Source organism: Oenanthe melanoleuca, chromosome 14, assembly GCF_029582105.1.
Source record: "Oenanthe melanoleuca isolate GR-GAL-2019-014 chromosome 14, OMel1.0, whole genome shotgun sequence".
NCBI classification, from domain to species: Eukaryota; Metazoa; Chordata; class Aves; order Passeriformes; family Muscicapidae; genus Oenanthe; species Oenanthe melanoleuca.
Genome location: NC_079348.1, coordinates 5,185,331 through 5,204,471, shown reverse-complemented (window position 1 = coordinate 5,204,471; position 19,141 = coordinate 5,185,331). Strand labels below are relative to the sequence as shown.

Here is a 19,141-nt window from a genome sequence, read left to right as displayed (position 1 = left end):
CATAAAGCAAACCTTGTTGACTACCTTTTTAGCAAAAGAAGCTATTAATAAAATAGATGCTTTCATGAAAAACCTTTGAAACCTTGGGAAAACCCACAACTCCTTCTGCCTGGAACTGTTGTTCTTGAAACTCTGTTTTCTTCAGTTCATTCTTTTTTCTCTCCCACCTGCTTTCTACCAGCAAGTGCCCTGAGACACCCGGGCTTCTGCGCTGTGCTGGGAGGGGCACGGCACCAGCCAGGCTGGCATTAAGCACGTCCCCTTGTGCCCGAGGAAAACATGCCCTGGAGGTGTGTGGAGCTGGAAATGAGGCAGTGGAGACTGGCGGCTTTTCGTGCCTGAGCTGGGCGTTTGTGTTTGGGTCTCCACCTCTGCCCACTGCTCCTCCTGGGGAAGGGGCAGCGGTGCCTCCTGATTTGCTTGCCTGGTGCGACAGGGCTCTGCTGTCACCTGCCTGCAGAGTCATTTGCAAACAGGCCCTATCGCTGGGGAGCAGAAATGTGTTTTTTTCAACCCGAAGCAGACTTATAGTCTGGTTTCCTGTCAGATCTTTGCATTTTCCTTCTCCGCCCCTCCCAGTCTCTGACACACTTTTTCTTACTTTCTGTGTGGCTCTTTGCTCGTTCTGCCACCAGTGCTTTAGCCTCTTTCATTCCTGATTCTCCTGAAACTTTTGTGGTTTGGGGGCCTCGTTTTTCCTTTACTTTTTCAAGAGCTGCAGAGCACAGATAACCTTTCCAAGACTCCTGGAGAGACACTGCCAATTGCATGGAGGCGACGTAGAGAGTGCAGCGTGCAGCAGCTGCAGTGAGCCAGCCGGTCACTCATGAGCACCCAAGGTAAGGAGAGCAGCTGGCAGAGCAGCTCCACCTCCCTGCTGGCTACCACGGCACTTGGCTCTGATCACTGAAAGTTCCACTTTCACACTTTGTGCGTTGATATTCAAAAGTTTCTTTGCAAATGGTTCCATTCGTGCTTTCCCTGCCCTCAGCAGCTCTGGTACTTGGCGTGGGCTGATCCTTGGAGCCCAGGGTTCAGGGAGGCAAGAGGCTGCAGCTGGAGCTGCAAGTGTGCACTGGGAAAGAGAGTTGATATGGGGGTCTAGAGAGGGGAGATGAAGGACAGATCATCAGCACTGGTCTCCAGGGAATTTCTGGTTCTGCCCATAGTGCTTTGTGCTCTAGCCCTTTCTTTAAATCTCTTCACTGAGATTTATGCTTTCTGTTAACTACTAAAATCCTTCTTACTTGGTTTTCTTCCTCTTTTTATTTGTTCTTCTCACTTCCTTTTTTGTATTCTCAACCCTCTCTATTTCTTATTATCTTTTTCACCATCTCTTTATGCCTTTTTATGCCATCAAAAGCATTTTCTGTGTGTCAAATATTTCCCCTCTTCATTATTTTCCTTTGCCTCTGCCTTCTTTCATGCCTGTGCAATAGACTGTACATCCTCCTTCAAGTTCTCAGTCTCTCCTTCCCCTCTGTCAGTTCCTTCTTGCTCTTGTGTTCCCCTTTCCCGTTGTTCCTCCAGCTTCACACATGCACTCCTACTTCCTGCTCCATCCCCTCTCTCCTGTGTTTGCTGCCCTGGCAAGATCCTTTTGTGAGAGCTGTTGCCTCCCCCCTGGGCTGTCCTTGCACACACGCGTCTTTCCCATCATTCCCTTCCATGGACATGTGCAGGATTTGCATATTTACAATTTTGGGGATGCATCCCAAAATAGGAGACTTTCACACTTGCATAGCTTCCCTGCAGTGCCAGACTCACATGTAGTCATTCACAACAAATAACCCCTGCCATCCTGTCTCTGTTTCTTTCTGTCTCACTAAAAGCATTTTCTAACACCTGTAACCCCCTTTGTCTTCCTCTCCACTCTCAAACAGAGCCTGCCCTGACTTTGTGTATTCTATCCCTTCTCTTTCTGCCATCCCACTCCTTCCTACCTCCTTACCACAACTCTCCACCAGGTTTCTCTATCTGTTTTTATCTTTATATTGCATTCAAACCGGGAGGAACTGCTGATTCAGCTGGGCTTGCACTGCTGCCTTACAATCCCTGCTGCCAGCCTGCAGGGGAACCAGAGGAAGTATTGCAGTCTCTCAGCTCCTCTTTCCTCTGCAGAATGTGCAACCTGAGCAGAGGAAGAGCTTAGTGATGGGACTCGGGATAGATGAAAAAATGGGAGAGCACAATGCAAAATCCCTTTGGAAAACTGTAAAACATAGTTCTAGTTGTTGATAAATCTTTTTACTAAACTTAATAAACTTCTGGAATTCCTGCCCCACAGCATAATTTCTGATCTGACGCTGGCATAGTTTTTATCCTTTTAATTCCTATGGGATTCCAAGTCCCAGAAGTAAAAGTTTTCAACTCCAATGCTGTGGTGGCAGTTAGTCTGTTCCTAGGATGTGGAAACAGCTCATGCCTTTTGTACCACACATACTGGTGAGTCACCAAGATCAGACATGGCCAAAAACTGCATCCAAGGACAATATCTGGGATTATTCCTTGCTTAAATTTGTATGCTTTGAATCAGATATTACAAATAAGTGCATGTCTTTGATGAAGCTTTTTAGCCTCACCTTCTTAAGCAGGACTATTGAGACAGAAGATTTATTTCTATGGATGTTCTGGTGTGGTCTTTTGGGAACTGAATAAGGTTCGCTTATTAAACTCAGCTGAATTAATAAGAGAATTATGTGGGAGAATTCTCATAGCAATCTGTCTGGCTCTCTCAAATTGTCCATCTCCTTATGAGTGAAAGGAGCTTAAATTTTTATGTTTGCAATTATAAGATATCCTTTCTGATTCAGAGCTAGAAAACTGTGGCCTTTGGGCTGTGAGCATTCTCTTCTGAATACAGAAACAGGTACATTAAAATATCTTTGCCTTTTGGAACTTGCAAAAAGTCTACAAGCCTAGAACAATAAAATAAGAGATGCTCATTTTATACATTCAGGTCTAATATGACTCCTTCTTACTCTGTTGCAACTCATCTTGTGATAGGAACAGCATTTTTATTCCTTTGAGTCATTCTACAAAACTTTTGGATTTTGTGCCTTGTTTTGTCAGTATTTTTTGCCCCTATTACTCATTCTTTTTGAAAAGGCTCCCATAAATAAATTGGCTGAGACAACGTCTCTTCTCTATCTCTCTCCCCCTCCCTCCTTTTTCCTTTGCATCACATAGTTTGCTTGTATTGAGTTAAAAATGGACATTGTCAAAGGTGTGTTGAGGTATTTGCAAGGGGACCTGTCAGGGGAGGCAGAAATTTCATTTTTGTGTCTGTCTGTGTCCAGTTTCTCGAATCATGTGTCTGGCAGAGTAAAAATTTCGGCAGGAAAGAACCTTGAAACTTTCTATCCTCCTCAGCAAATTGCTGTATCAAGAGAGCCAACCCCAGAACAGAAACTCAGAATCACATGTTTGACTCCCCTGTTCCTATGCAAATAGTTACTTCCAATTAGATTTAACTCTTAATTAAGAGTTAAATAAACTTTAGTACTAAACTTCTTAATAAACTTTCAGCGTGGGGCAAAAGAAAGAACCGTCTGACTACAAGTATCTGTTGCAATTAAAGACAATTTAGACCTTCTCTATAAGGATGAATCCCAAATAACTGGGATATGCTGAAGATACCAGAATGCCATATACAAATGACCTTGGTTTCTATACAGTTGCTTGGTGAAAGTTTTCATCAGATAGATATATGGGATGATTGCTCACAGAGGATGAAATTTATAGAGAGCCTTAGCTACCCACTTGTTAGCAGATGGCTCAAGTCTCTCTTTGATATTGAAATACATCTTTCATGAAATACGAATCTTTCACTTAGATATGGTCATTAAGTTGTGTAACTGATGGTGGAGTTTGACCTATGGCAGCTTTCTTTGGCAGTAGCCTCCATAGCAATCTAAACTTGAAAAGAAATATGGAAGTATGCCTTGTGATTTTCTAACTGAAGGGTAAAACCATAAACCCCACCAAGTTTGGTCAAGTTTTGCCACTGATATGAGAGAAAAATTCTTTGTCTCTGGTCTATTTTGCCACTGCTGTCTGTAAGATTTGCATTTGCAGAACACTGTCTGCTTTGCTGTGAATCCAGCATCTGCAGTGAATCTGCAATTCCTTTTTCAGAACAAATGATGGGGTTTTACAGGTCTACATGTAATAAGATTCTCCATTCCTACCCTTCCTCCAGATTTTCTCTCAAGTGCTGCCTTCACCCTCTAGTTTGGGTCACTTATTTAATGGCAATGAACATTTTCAGGAAGGTAACCTTTCTGCTTGTGATTTGTTCAAGGACTCTGGAATTATAATGGTTGCTGTCAAATGTATATAATTGGTGTCTGTGGCACACATCCAGTGAGTGATAAAAGCTTCGTTGTCGCTGCTGCTTTAGTCTGTATTCTCTCCCTATATCACCCTCTCACTTCTGCTCCTCTCAGGCAAGAGGAGAATGCAGTACCAGGCTGTTTAAAGGCAAAACAGCGGCTCTGCCAGATTCCCTCTCAAGGAGTGTCCCAGCTCTGGGCAGTGGATTCCTTTGGCTGAGGTTTGCACATTGACTTAAGCACAGTCTCCTCTGAACTTTGATTTCAAATTCCTCCCTTCATAACCTTTTGCCAAATATTTGGGCTCTAGGAAGGGTGATAGTTTGTGAGTACCGTGAACTCACAAGCTTAATGATCTACATGTAACATTTTGCCAGGGCGTAAGAACTTTTTACTTTCATATTCAAAAAACAAACACACATGACTAATAGCACCCAAAACTGGCAACATGTTGTTCACTGTCTGTTCCCAGTGCTGAACATGTGGTGAGGAGAATATCCCTTTTATGTTAGTCCTGCAAAACCTGTTTTATCTTCAGGGCTGGACGGGGCATTACTTCCTAATGCAGCCTATTTCAGTGAATCTGTTTAACAGCTCAGAAGGAGAGAGAAATTTGTCAAATCTCACTGGATATCTATCAGAAATGTCAAGTGAAATGCTGTAACATTCTTCTTTTGTCAAAAGGATAAATATATATACAGCTGTGTGTGTGATATTATTTGTAGTAATTGTTGCCTCAGTGAATTTCTCTGTGTGAAGTAACTTGGTTGTAATAACGGATGTGTTTGTTCTGGTCCCTGGGGCCAGCTTGGCCTTACACACGGGTACTTGGTATTTGCCCAAGTCAGCCCTGGTGTTTGGAGTTCAGGGGAGGAATCAGATTCAGTGTAGGCAAGGAAAGGGTTCCCACTGACCCTCTGAGCACTGAGTGTTTGCTGGAACATTTTCCTCATGTTGTAATTGAGATGCTGAGGACCAAATGTAACAAGGTTTCTGTTTAAAGTGGAATAAGGATTTTTTTTCCATCTGCATGCAAAAGAAGCTGTATGGTAGCAGTACATATATGGTTACCATTAGCAGCTGAGGAATTGTTACCACTTCATTTTTATAGCTCTAAATGTGTAGAAACATCTCCAATCTGGCTGTTCGCATACTTGAAATCAGTCTGAGTGTACTTAATAGGTTGTTACATACATTTAATATATTTGAGCACAAAAATAAGTTCCTCCAAGATTTGAAATACTAATAAAGACAGCTATCAAATATTTCCCTCTGGAGATTCTGAATCCTGATGAAACTGGGAAAAGACCCAAAAGTTGTTTCAAGTCTTTTTACACCAAGTACATTTCCAAACTACAGTAAAAATGGTGATTGAAACTTTTCTCTTTGATCATGAACTGAGAAATTACCACATTTGTAAGATCATTTGAAGGCTTTTGGCTTTTAGCAGCTCAATTCAAATAGCAGTGACCTACACTGCTCACTGACCAAACTGGTCCATTGCATGCAATCTGTGTTTAAAAGAACCTCTCCTCCCTGGCTGCAGTTTTGTGTGGATCCTCTCCAAAGTCTACTGGTGCATCCCAGTCTTTTACAAGAACAAGTCACAGTGTCTATCCAGCATCTGCTTCCTGCATTTCATTACTTGGCTTTTTCTGAATCACAGAATTATTTAGGTTGGAAAAGACCTTTCAGGTCATTGAGTCCAACTGTTAACCCAGCACTGCCAAGTCCAGCACTAAATCATGAGCACCATGTGAAGGTAGTTTACATTCCATATGGTTTTTGTAGTTTATTATGAGGTAGTTAGTGAGATCATCAAACTCTTTTCACTAATGATTTGCAATGACTGAAAATAGAAAATTCCATCCATTTTTCCTACCTTCTTTACTATTGCTGAGCTGATTTGTTTCCTGAGGAAAATAATACAAGCTTAAGGTATGATTCTGCCCTGCTTCTAAAATGCTAGTCTTCTTTCACAGTTCCTGCCAAAGCAAGTCAGAATAAGTCTCAAAATTTAATTGCTTAAGAATCTTTCGTGTGTGCTTCATCCTTCCAGTAACATATTCATGTATTTCCAGTATTTTTCAGAAAGACCCAAGACTAACACGTTTTATTTTACAATGTTTAATTTCCTTCTGTCTTTTATTCTCTCTTTTTTTTTTTTTTGCAATTTATGCCATGAAAGATATCAATTTATTATGAAACAAAAAACGTTTAAGCTTTTGTGTTTGGACTGAAAATAATGTATTTTGCTTTTGCTTGAGTTGTTTAAAAAATTGAAGGAGTTTTACATTTCCCGAAAGGCTTGAAAGGCTGAATCTGTTGGGTTTTTTAATCTGCAAGTCTGTGGCCTGAAGGAGAAGTGATACTTGAATATTTTCATATGGAGTGTTACACTGCAGAATGGTGTTTTTGTGACTCATCCATATCCATCTTGAGAGCAGCATCCAGGCAGTTTTGCTGGATTAAACACTATTGACAGCAGCACCTTCACTGAATCACTGCCCAGCAAGGCTGCACACCTGGGAGAGCAGGGCTGGATCCATATTGGCCTTAGAAGCTATGTGAGAATACAATATCAGAAAGAATATTCCACCTGCAAGGAACAACTGGAAAATGCTTGGTCTGAGGCAGAAGTGATCAGAATTTGAATGCCTCTTTGAAGGCTGTGAGTTCAGTGACAAGCTCCTGATACCTTGTAGTATGTGCTGCAATGCAGAAAAATGTAAACTCATTGCAGCTGCATCATTGCAACATGATAATAGTGCAGAAATCCAAAGCTACTTGAGCAGAAAAATATTAGAAATCTTGAATGCATTTAGAAATTTTGGCTATTAAATAGCCAATGCCATCAGCACTTCAGGTAGAGTCTCTGCACAAAGGGACTGAACAGAAATTATTTAAACATTCAAATATTGTGAGGAAAGAACATGAGAAAAGACAGAGGGTGGTTTGTTACTGCTCCTTGGGTCCTCACAGAACATCCTAAGTCCTCCCTCCCTTCAGCCTGACCAGTTTGTCTGACTGCCCTCACCTGTCTTTTCTCCTTTCCTCCTCCTCCTCTCTGATTCTGATTCCCAGCCCATACATAGGAGTCCTATTGAGTGAGAGAAGGCATCTGGCAAACTCCTCTGTGTCCAGCAGACTTCAGAGCTGAAAGCATCCCTCACCTCCAGTTTGTGACAGAGGGAGGTGAAGCAATGCACAAAGCATGGCAAGTGAATAGCCTGCCTGAAAATGGAGACGGGCTGTTGTGTTTTAGCAAGTTCTAAACAAAGTCAGATTTTCATTTGGGATATTCTTGCAGTTCTTTTCTCTTGAGGAGAATGCTTCACACATAGAGTTGGCTGTAGTAATGCAGGCTGTTCAGGTTGCTGTGCTGGGTTTCAGCTCAGAGCATCAGCTGTGGGCTGGGCAATGCCACATCCTGGTGTTCTGTATTCTTTTGTCTGTGTCTGAAAGTGGTTCCTGCCCACCTCTCCTCTCCCACCACGTGGAGGCAGCGAACTCTGTAACCTCAGACCAGAAATTTTCTATGCCTTGAATTTAGCCTTACACAAGCCCAAGAGAAACTGAACAGCTTCTGCTGCCCAAACCAGCAATCCTTATTTCTTCTAGGGAAAAACCAGTGGGTGGTTGAATGTGGATTCTGAGCCACCAGCTGGACCATTCTGTCCTGAAAAGGAACAGCAACATATTTTTGGCTAAGTGCTAAAAGTTTGCATATAAGAATCCAAAAGGAGCATATGGCCATTGCTTTAAACTTGCCTTGTTCTTTAAAAATATGCTTTACCAGAATTTTCCATTTCAGACCCTCTAACTGTGGAGTGAGAAAGTTCAATTCCCTCTCTTTTCCTTGCTAGAATAAGTGGCATCATAAATACCAGAAAGAAACCGAGTTATTTCAGGAAATTGTACTGGGTTAAGTCTCGTTTACAGAGACTTCATCACCACTCCACTGACAATAGCAGTTGTTTGAAGGAAGCTGTTGGTCCTTGCTCAGTTCACCTCAACTCCACCATTCAGCTCAGCACCAGCACTGCTGATAAAATGGGCAGTGTTACCCCAGTCAGTCTTGGTGATAACATGTCTGGGTGTGGCTCTTTGCTATTGCAAGTGATTGTATAACAGTGATTTGAAATTGTCCTGACATATATAAATAACCAGGATCACCGCTAATAAACTGCTTTTGACCCCAGAGAATGTTGTCATTGAGAGCACCCAAGGGGCTTGCCCAATCACACAGTCACTGCCAAAGCCCTTGTGGCAATCCAGGAGTTATTAATGATTAGTCGCTCTCAGGAAAGGTCCTGTAAACACTTCCTCCCACGCTGATTGCTGTGAACAATTTCAGTGTGAGTGTGGGGAGAAAGCACACACAGCTTTGTGGTTACTACAGTTCCCCAGCCCTTGCAGAGCTGTCCCACAGCATTTGCACCGAGTCCCCTCTGCTGTGATGTTCTGTGCTCGCTGAGGCAGCCAGTGGGGCACAGGAGAGAAGCTGTCCCTGCCTCCAGCTCAGGTGACTGTGCTGCTGTGCAGGGAAAGGCACTCGTGGAATCCACTTGGGGGGGTGAAGCCAGAGTAAGAGCTGCCAACCTCTCAAGAGCTCAGGGAGAAGGGGGCAGAGGATGCTCCCAGTTGACAGAATTCCACCAAGTAATGCCAACCTCAGTGCTGATGTCAGCCTGGGACACAGCTTCTAAAATTGCTAATAGTGAAAAAATTGGACACATTCCTATTTGAAGAGACTTTTTTAATTCTCCACATGCTTAGTTTAAAAAAATTCCTTTAATCTTTCTGATGTTTGCAGTACCCTGGAGAATAATGAGAGTTCTTTTCTCATTTGATGAGTCTATTGCTTTTACAGGATTTGAAACACTTGCTGACCTGAGTAGCTTATGACAAAACAGGATTTTGAGTGCAGATCTAACTTGCTCTGCCTTGCTTCTTTTTCTAATCCAGAGTGAACCTTATCTGTTGTTATTTCGTATTTCACATGATGGGATATCATGATGGAGTAATTACTGCCACAGAGACGATAGAAGGGACTTGCTCTCAGAGAAGGAAACCTGTGAAAACTGCCCATCATTCCCAAAAAATCTGAAACATGAGTGGAGAAAAGCAGGAGTTAAACTGGGTCCTGCATAACAGTTGCTTTGTCTTATGCTTGATGTTCCATCACTGTACCTAATTCCTCAGTCTTGTCTTCCATGGTGACTTCGTTAGCAATGAGATGCTAATTAAATTTCATATTTACGATTGGAAAATAAAATCATTGGACCTTTTTTAAATAGATTTTTATGAGTTTTGGCTCAGTTAGCTGAGTCAGCAGCATGGATTCTGCAAGGCTGAACTCACCGGCTTTGAAAAAAAAAGATAAATAGAGCAACTAATGATGAAAGGAGAGTCTAATCTAAAACCTCATACAGTTTCTACACTGTATTAGCTTTTGAGCATAAGAAAAATAAATTTGTTTTGGTTCCTTGTAGAAAGTTATGTAGAAAGAACCCTTCTTTTTATGTCTCAGAGGGTTCAAAGCCTAAAATTTCATTTAATTCTTAAAATCTCAGTTGTGGCTGGAGACAATATGCTGAAAAGAGATTGATGCATCTGCAGTGTTTGTCATCACCTGTTAGCTAGCAAAATATTTATTTCACAGCTTAGAATTAACACAGGTAAGCACTAGCACACAGCATCTGCCCTCTTCCCTATAGAATGTGCACTGCTGCAGAGTTTATATAACACTAGAGAACCAGAACTACTTAAATACTGCTGCCAGCCAGATTTATAGGTGCTATAGACAGCAGTTCCCTATTCATGTAAAAATTAGCACCTCACAAAGCTTTAAAGCCCCATTTTTCCAATACCTAGAATTTGAAGAACGTTCCAGTTGTGAGATTTTTGAAAGTGCTCAACTTTCATTTAAGTGTGTAGAGAAGCCCAGTTTTTAAAAAGTGCTTAATGCTCAGCAGCCCTATGATTCACCACCTAATCCCACACTCCAAGGCAAGGCTGGCAAAAATCTGGCCATTTATTTTGGTGCCTAAATACCACCTGTGCTCTTAGAAAATCTGACCCTAATTACGAGCTGTGCCCTGGAGCAGGAATGAGAAATTGGGGAAATCAATCCTCACATGTGGGAGCTGTTTGCTTGTGCTCATCTTGTGTGTAACCTCACCCCAGCCACAAATGCAACATTGCATTTAAAACAAAGGCTTTTCTGCAAATTATTTTGTTGTCAGCTTGTGCTAAGGAATTGTTGTGCTTCAAGGCATAAGTTAGAAGAATAACACCAACTTCCCCTGATTCTGAGTTGGTTACCACCCTTTGAGCTGTTAAACATCTGAAAATCAGGATTTGGGTGCAAATAATCCTGCAAATATTGCTTTTGTAGTAGTTTTTTGTAGATGTTGTTTTAATAGCAGTTGGCCATCCTTAAAGGCTGGGGTGCTCACAGGTGGAATGTAATTCTGGCATCACTTTATAGTTGTTATTTTCACAAATATTTATTTCCAGAGTCAGCAGAGAATTCAATACAATTCTCATCCTTCTTCTTACTTTGACTCATGGTTAAGAACCACACTAGGTGAAGACAAATAGTCAGATTTATTGCTATTTTAGTACTTTGTTTCTTTGGTCTTTAAAAAAAAACATACACATTAACCATGAACTGAACCGGACAGAGTTTCCTGATGAGACCAGAGTTTAGTCTCTTCCCATGGTTAGTTAATTCTTTGGGGATGAATTTTCCACATGAAAGCTTTACAGTATTTTATTCCCTATCATCAGAGCAATGGGCTTAGTTATGGAGAGAGCAACAGAAGATGCTTAATTCCTCCTTGCAATGCTTTGAACATAGAAAATATAGAATTGCCAAGCATTTGGCATTATCTCTTCCCCAAGACAGCAGGACAAGGTCAGGGAGACATTACCACTACAGAAATAATGGACAGACAATGTACAAACAGACCATTTTTTCTTTAGATTACTACAGAAGTGACTCACAGGAGCCCTTCTGCAAGACAGAGAGGAAATTCTCTCTCTGTTTTCCAGAGATTGCTTTCCAGCTCTTAATTGCAGGCCTTTGGTGACAGGGGATGGCTAAGGAAACCCAGCTGGGTTCTCTGCAGGAGAAAAGGACCTGTTTGAGGTCCTCCTCAGGCCCTTGCTGCTCCATCCAGAGCTCCCAGCTCCCCATGGCCGTGAGAGCACTTCCTCTAAGACTTCCCTCAGCAGCAGTGTCACATTTGAAAGTTCTGCTCAGAAGAAAAGGGAAGTAAGGCAGCCCCCAGCACCTTTCTGCCTGCTATTTATAGCCTGCAAGTCTGAGAGGGAGGGTGGCGGGTGGAGGTTTCCGGAGCTGCATGTCACAGTCCCACAACACTGGTGAAAGAGGAGAGAGGGCACAGAGCAAGAAGAGGTGACCAGAAAGCACAAGAGGGGAGGATCTATTAGTAAAACAACCACAACCATTTCCACGAACAAGGAGTAAAACACCAAGCTCCTTCTGATTCCTGGTGAAGGTTTGCCCTTCCTAGCCCAGGCTGCTGTGATTTACTGAAGGCTTTTTCTCATCAAATGGCATCCAGTTGTCCTCTGTGTGTGTTGTGTGTGTTGTGTGCTGCTGGCTGAGGTGTTCCTGCAGCTCTGAGCAAGGTGCAAGGATTTGGTCAATGAGCAGAGCACCCAGGACTGTGGCAGACTGTGGCTAGGAGTGGAGCTCATCTCTTCCAGTGAGATGCTGGTTGTGTAAGGTATGTATGACATTGTTCCAGCTACAGTGGAGCTACAGGAGAGCAGCCTGCTCTTTAAAGTTAGAGTCTATTTAAAAGTAATGGTTACAAAGAGGTCACAAAAAGTAATAAGGTGTAGATACCTGTTCTATCTAGATAACCAATGCATTTATTAAAATGAGCAAAATGTATGTGTGAACCGTAAGAGCCATCATCTTTAGGAAGCTGGCCATGTTTGATCCAACAGGGTATGTTGTTGGAAATGAGAAGCTAAACACAAATGGGTAAGTTTTCACAGAGCTGGATGGCAGCCATTGTACCTTTGCAGAGTATTTAAGATATTTAAGTAAATCATATTCTCATAATAATCAGTGCATGCTGCTCTTGTACTGAGTAAACAGTTTGCATGGGAGGAGCAGTTTGTTAAGGTTGATCTTTAAAGGAGGGTAATCAGGGTTGATTTCTTTTTCAGTCTTTCTTTGTATTTTGTGTGTTTTTTCTAGCTGTGGGATTCTTTAACTGCTGGAGCTGTGTCTGGGGAGGTTTAGGTTGGATATCAGGAAAAGGTTCTTCCCCCGAGGGTGCTGGGCACTGCCCAGGCTCCCCAGGGAATGGGCACAGCCCCGAGGCTGCCAGAGCTCCAGGAGCATTTGGATAACACTCTCAGGGTGGGATTATTGGAGTGTCTGTGCAGGACCAGGAACCAGACTGGCTGTGGGTCCCTTCCAACTCAGAAGATTCCATAGTTCCATGATTCTCCATATAGGTTTATGTCTTATTTTCCCACCATGTTATAAAGCCTGATATATGAAATATTATTTTGAAACTTTCCTGGGCCATGGTGAATTGCAGTGAGATTATCTGACAGTATTCAAGATTGAAGTGTGACCTTTTCTGTTTTAAGAATGGCCTTCACATTTACTGTCAGTTGTTTCCAAATGTGGAGATTGTTTAAGTGAGTGCAGTCCTCTCCTCGAATGCGTTCTGTGTTACCCTTTGACTGGAGATGAGAGTATCACCTAGATAGGGTCATTATCTGACTAGATGGAAAGTGTTCTTCTCTCTGTTATTTTTTTTTAAACTTCTGTAATGTAAGAGTTTGTAGAAAGTGACAATTTTTTCAAGAAACAGACTAAGTAGGAGTTTTGCTTGGCAGAGCTACAATTCTTTCTCTCTTCCTGATGTGAACTTGTATTAATAGAAGTGAAATGTTAACACTGATAAGAATCAGGCTGGCTGTGCCAGGGTTGTGCAGGTTTCATATGTACCAGTTAATGAACCCTTGTCCTTACCAGGTTCTTGTGTAGCTCAATCTGTGGAGATTCCTCACAAGCACTGGCTGTCTGTGCCAAAGAATGTGCTGGATTTTGTAATTCGAGCACACATTTACTGGGACCTGACCTACTGTCATCAAACCATTTGCATCTTTGAGCAACTTGAATTTTTAATTCAAGACTCCTCCTAAACACACAGGACTTGCCCCCAGCTGCGCCTCCACCTTCTCCTGAGCTGGCAAGAATCTCATTATTAGTTGCAAAAACAAAGTGAGTCAGTCTAAAGAAAAAATTAACCTGGGACCCAGTAATGAGGTCCATTCTCATGAGCCTTGGCAGCCTGAGGACGACAGCTTCTTCCTTAGATCTTGGCTTTTAGCACACATTGGTTGAAAGGAAATGCTTGTGTCAGTAGCTGATGCTCCAGAAGAGAAGGGCAGCTATATAAACATATTTGTTCTATGTTAGCACAGAGATTTCTGCTGCCCTCCTCATCACCATGCGGAATAGGATGGAGCATGTGCAGATTAAAGCATTTATTAAATGTCAGGCGCTCAGCTCTCCACTGCTACTTTGCAAATCCTTTAAAATAGATGCACTGAAATCCTGTGGTAAATTATTTATTTTAATTACTGTGCCATTATCTTGATTTGCATGCTCAGAAGTAATGCTGATTCCTAATGTTTCAGGATCCGTGGCAGGTCCTTCCCTATTTATTCCCACATTCCTTGCCTTTGCCATTAGTAAGGCCTTTCCTATTCTCATCTCTGTCTCATTTTTGTTCCTCACTTTCATTCTGTTGAGTTCCTCTTTCTCTAACTTTCTTTTTCTTTTCCTGTTCCCTATTTAATATTTCCTTTTTCCTCTACCTCACCGTTTTTCACCTTCAAATTTCATCTTTCTTTCCCCTCTTCACTTTTTTTTCTGCATCTCTCATTGTTCATATCACTCATTTCTCATTTACTTTTAAACATATTAGCATTCAATAATGGCAGTATGACAGTTTCTGAAACCTGGGTATCAGATTCTCAAATAATATGTGAAAACAGAATAATGCCCATCTAATCACCACTGTAGATATTGGCATGAGGAGGACAAATCTCTCTCCATGGACCCCATAGGGAACCCAGGTGATTTGGGGTGACTGGAAACCAAACTTTGGAGATAATTCCAAGGTGGAAATATAAAATAGTGGAATGAGGAGTTTTGAACAGAGCATTTTTCATTCACTAGAGAGGAACGGGATTCTAAATTAATGCCTAATTCAAAACGGTGAGATGAATCCACCCCCAAAATTTGCTCCTCTCTCAGAAGTGCTTAAACTGTGTGTTACTGCCAGAGCTGGAAGCAGCCTAATTGTTTGTAGGAAATAGTGATGCACAGAGAAATGACAGTTGTCAAAACATCACTTCAGCTATTTGCAGAGGAGGATTTTTCCATTGTCTTTGTTTATTATCAATAATGTGTGTGCTACAACCAAAGCTGATTGGATGCTGCCTGTTGCATGTTGGAGGCAGCACAACCTGCTCTCAGTTGGTCATTGAGCAAAATGAGTCATTTCCTTCCTGTGAGATCAGGTGATGGGAGCACAGAGGCTCTAAAGCTGCCAGACTTGAGGAAGAGGTAGAGCAGATACTGCCAGCAGGTGGGGTGAGAAATGGAAAAGCACCAATCTCAGCCTTTTCTGAAACAGAAATCATTACAGGATCCTAAGGAGTATTGATGCATTGATTGGGGTCTTTGTAACAATACTGCATTGGGCAAAACAAGGTTCTTAATGTGGAAATAGTGTTTTCCTCCAGAAAACAATAGGAATTGTATAGAATTTCATTTGCAATTTCAAAACACTCAAAGCTCAATGTAGTAAGTGTGGAATTCAGTTCATTCATTGTTCAACTCTTAGGCAATATTTTCCTGCATCATTGAAAACTTGTCTTTGTAGCACAGAGTGTTTTCTGGTTTAGGTGGTTCTAAGCAAACTGTTGGGTGTCCTGACTGACAGCACCAGTAATTGATCTGTGCTTTATGCATGAGTTACCCTTCCTTTTTCTGAGATGGGGGCTTTATATGGATCTGTTCTTAGGAAAGTAAATGAAAACCAAGACAGTGATAATTAAAGGGAGTTCCAAGAGTATTAATTCTTCTGACCCTCTTCTGTTAGGACAGGAATGGTGATTAGACATAAATCTCTGATTTATTCAGTTGCTTAGTTTGTTTGTTTTGGTTTTTTTTCAGAATCGAGAAGTCGTGAGTGAGAGTAACATTTCTTTTTCATTTCTTTCATTTCTTTTTCTCTCATTTAGTTGTTGAGGTTATAGTTATGAAAATGAAGGGAATTTTCTTTCTCTCTTCTGAAGCCAGATGAAGATGCCTCCAGAACTCTCTGAACCAATTATGGAGTTTGGTTTGCTTCTTCTCCCACTCTTCTGTTCAGAAAATGGGAGTACTACTCATGTTAGTTACTGCAGCCTTGCAGGTCTGCTGGTGTTTGGAGTTTCTTTTGTAGGCTGTGTGGAACAGGCAGATTGACTCAATGGAATTGAATAAGACATCCTTGTGCAAAAATAATCCTATTTTGTGTTTAAAGCCTCTTGCTCTTCTATTACTTTGGTATCTCTTATTCTATTTTTTTTCTTTTATATTTTGTTGAAATAAGTAAGCTGGTTGAATCTCTTGTATAAAGAAGGAGTTCTGAGATACACAGAATGGTTCTTTTCATGTGCATCACTATGACCCAAACAGAAATACAAGCCAGCCCAGTCAGCAGGGCTGCTGCCTTCAGAAAGTGTTCTGAAGTCTGCAGAGTCTGAAGCAATAAAGCTGCACTAATAATATCTTTATATCTTTCTGGGGGCTTTCCATCTCACTGGTTCTGTGTGCTTTGCAGTCACTAATTAACAAATCCTACCTTGTCACAAGCATACTCATTGCCAACCTTGTTTTCAGGTGGGGACACTGAGGGAGAAAGAAAGGATATAAAGTGCAGATTCTTAAAGGCAGATGCCTCGTCTCCTTTGGGAGTTTGGATTTAACATCTGTATCAAAAAAAATTGCAAGGATAGGTAAGCAAATTTAGTAGTCTTTATCAATGTTTAAACCTTTTAAAAGTGGTTTTCAGTACCACAGAACATCCAGAGAGCAGCCAACATAACTGAAAACTGCTGGTATTCAGCATTTCAGAAAGCCTGGAAGGCACACAGAGCTCTCCTGTCCTTAAGCAAAGGAATATAATTTCCTTATCACACTTTAAACTGTGACTTTCCTCTAAAAGTAAAAATAGAGCTAAATCCCTTTGTGGTTTTGTGGTTCTCTGATACTGCAAATCTGCACATATCCACACAAGCAGCTTTTGAGAAAATCACCCAGTTGTTACACTTTGTCATGTGAGGTGCTGTACAAACTGCAGGGAGAAAAGACATTGCCCCACGGACTCTGGAGATGTGCAGAGAAAGAGGATGCAGAACACCCTCAAAATACCGAGGATAATTAGATGCACAATTTTGGGGTGTTGTTTCCATCTTTATTTTTGGTTTAAAGTATGATGATTTGTATGTAATTCTTTCATGCTCAGCATTTAACACAAAATTCTGTTCTTATTAACATACAATATGCAAAACATTTAGTTTGCTGTGGTTTCTTTTTAAATACTGCCAGTCTGCAAACATCTGTGACAAATGCAGAAATCCAAATCATAACAGTAGATTACCTCTTCCAAAATAAACTTTCTTCTGCTTCTCAGTAGGGAGAGAAAAACCTTTTTTTCATATTTCACAAAGGAAATATCAGGAAATCCGAAACCTGAGCTGAAAGGTGCATTTGCACTCAGCTTCATGATAATTCCTGAGTATTGACAGGCTGGCAGGAATTGAGAGCACGGGGACGCAAATAATTAAACAGCTGAAGGGTTAATTTCTGCACCTTCATCAAACAAAGCACAAAAAACAAAAATGAAGCTTTAGATGTGACCTGATGATGAGCACTTTATAGAACCCCTGGGTCTGAAGCCTGCAGGCTTTATTCCCTTGATCAGTGGAGAGTGTCACTGACATATGAGAGTGCAGAGTCTGACTGAGAACAGAGAGCAGCTTTAACTGCAAGGTGATTTGTTCAGCTGAAAAATACACCACGAAAAAACCAGCAAACATCCAGAACCATTCATTTGTGTGTAACAGCCAGCAGAAGGATAGTCCCTGAGAGAGAAAAGGAGACAAGGGGAGCAGAGTGTTCCTTTTAATGTAAAAAGGAATCCTCTCTTTTATTTGTCTGCATCTACAGAGACCTTTGAAATAGATACAACTAGCTGAGATTATTACTGGATTAAGCTCTCCTGCAGTTAAAAGCTATTTTGTATACTAACTACTGAAAGGAGCAGCAGGAGAGCAATTTTTTATCTGCTGTGGTGATTTCTGATTTCTTTTTGCTTAATGTCTGTTGAAGTCAGTCCAAGTCTGTGAGTTCACACCTGTGATTTGTAACGGATGCCACAGTATTTCTATGACATATCACAACTCATGGATGTGTTAGTTTACAGCTCAAGAGGTGTTGGAATCACAAATTAGATAATGGTAATAAAGATCAGATTAAATAAGTGATTACACATTTGAAATAATTTTAAATCTGTAATTTTTAATTTTATAAGTGAAAACAACTTTTCTGCAGTATCATCATAGGAAGGACAGAAGCAGGGAATAAGGGCTATAAAATGCCTAGAAAATGCATGTACTGCTAAAAAACTTCTAAAATTAAAGCCAGTAGTACAAGACCTTTATTGGTTTCCCACTGAGTTTCAGTTGTTCCATCTAGGTTTTTGACCAGCACACCAAAATTTCACCCAATGGCAAGCATTTTGTTTCCTATTCAACATTATATTAAATACTAAATCAAAGAATTATTTCCTCAGTAGGAGTGGTTCTGCACTAATATCAGCTCTTTATTGCTATTTTTTTTTGGAACAGCTCCACAGGACACTGGAGCTCCATGGGGGTTGTGCTCTTAGACCAGCCAAAGGCTCACACCAAAGGCAGCACCTCAAGCTCCAGGAAGGGGAGGAGTGATACCTGTGCCACATCCCTGGAAGCTGCTGGGCAGCACAGGCTGTTAGAGCAGAGCTTAGCTGGTATTCTGGCAGGGCATTTCCAAGGTGGAATTCCAAAGAAAGAAGCAAAAGGGAGTCTGACATACCTACCTGGCAGTGAAAGACCACTGCACTAAATTTAATTTCTTAGGGCTTGCTCTCCTTATAATAGACTGTGTTTAGCAGGAGTTTGCTACCAGAAATCTTTTAAAATTCTTAGCCACTCATCCAATATACTTATTACTTTCCCATTAAACATTATGTCCCCAAAATAACAGTATGGATGTATTATGCCCATACACAAGGGACTATTTGATAAAGATTTTTTTTTAATGTCAGGTAAAAAAAAAAAAAAAAGTGTATTCATGTTGAGAATTACGCTGATGAGTGAACTCTTCTTTGAATCATTTAGTGGAGAAATCCCTTACTAATGTCCTGAGGGAACTGCTGACAGTGTGCAGTAATTTCTGGTTCAGCGCTGCAGATTACAAGATATCTTGCATTTTATGAAATTCAGGCAAGTGCTTCTTTTGCACTCTGAGGTTCATCCGTGAGCTCCCGGTACGCTCCCAGAAATTAAAGGGCCTGTGACTCTCCTTTTTTCAGCTGCACTGGGTGGCTGTGGCTGTGAGCTGACTGAGGTACTGTGTGACCTTCTGCTTCTCTGCCTTCTACTCCCCAAAGTCCAGCTTCTCCAATTATGTAGCATTTGTTAAATTC

General features: G+C 41.3%; 1 protein-coding gene across 3 annotated transcripts in view; it reads left to right on the top strand.

Moving 5' to 3' along the window:
* Window positions 1-358: 358 nt before the first annotated feature.
* The window catches only part of CARD11 (caspase recruitment domain family member 11), a 44,037-nt gene continuing 25,254 nt past the window's right edge, over window positions 359-19,141 (top strand). Inside the window, exon 1 of one of the 3 annotated variants that reach the window (XM_056503109.1) lies at window positions 359-839. In XM_056503109.1, the coding sequence (XP_056359084.1) occupies window positions 827-839 (13 nt within the window). In that variant the 5' untranslated portion in view covers window positions 359-826. Of the gene's footprint in view, window positions 840-11,705; window positions 12,095-16,328; window positions 16,410-19,141 lie in introns of those variants that run through there. The other 2 variants (XM_056503111.1, XM_056503110.1) reach the window with 2 other exon arrangements.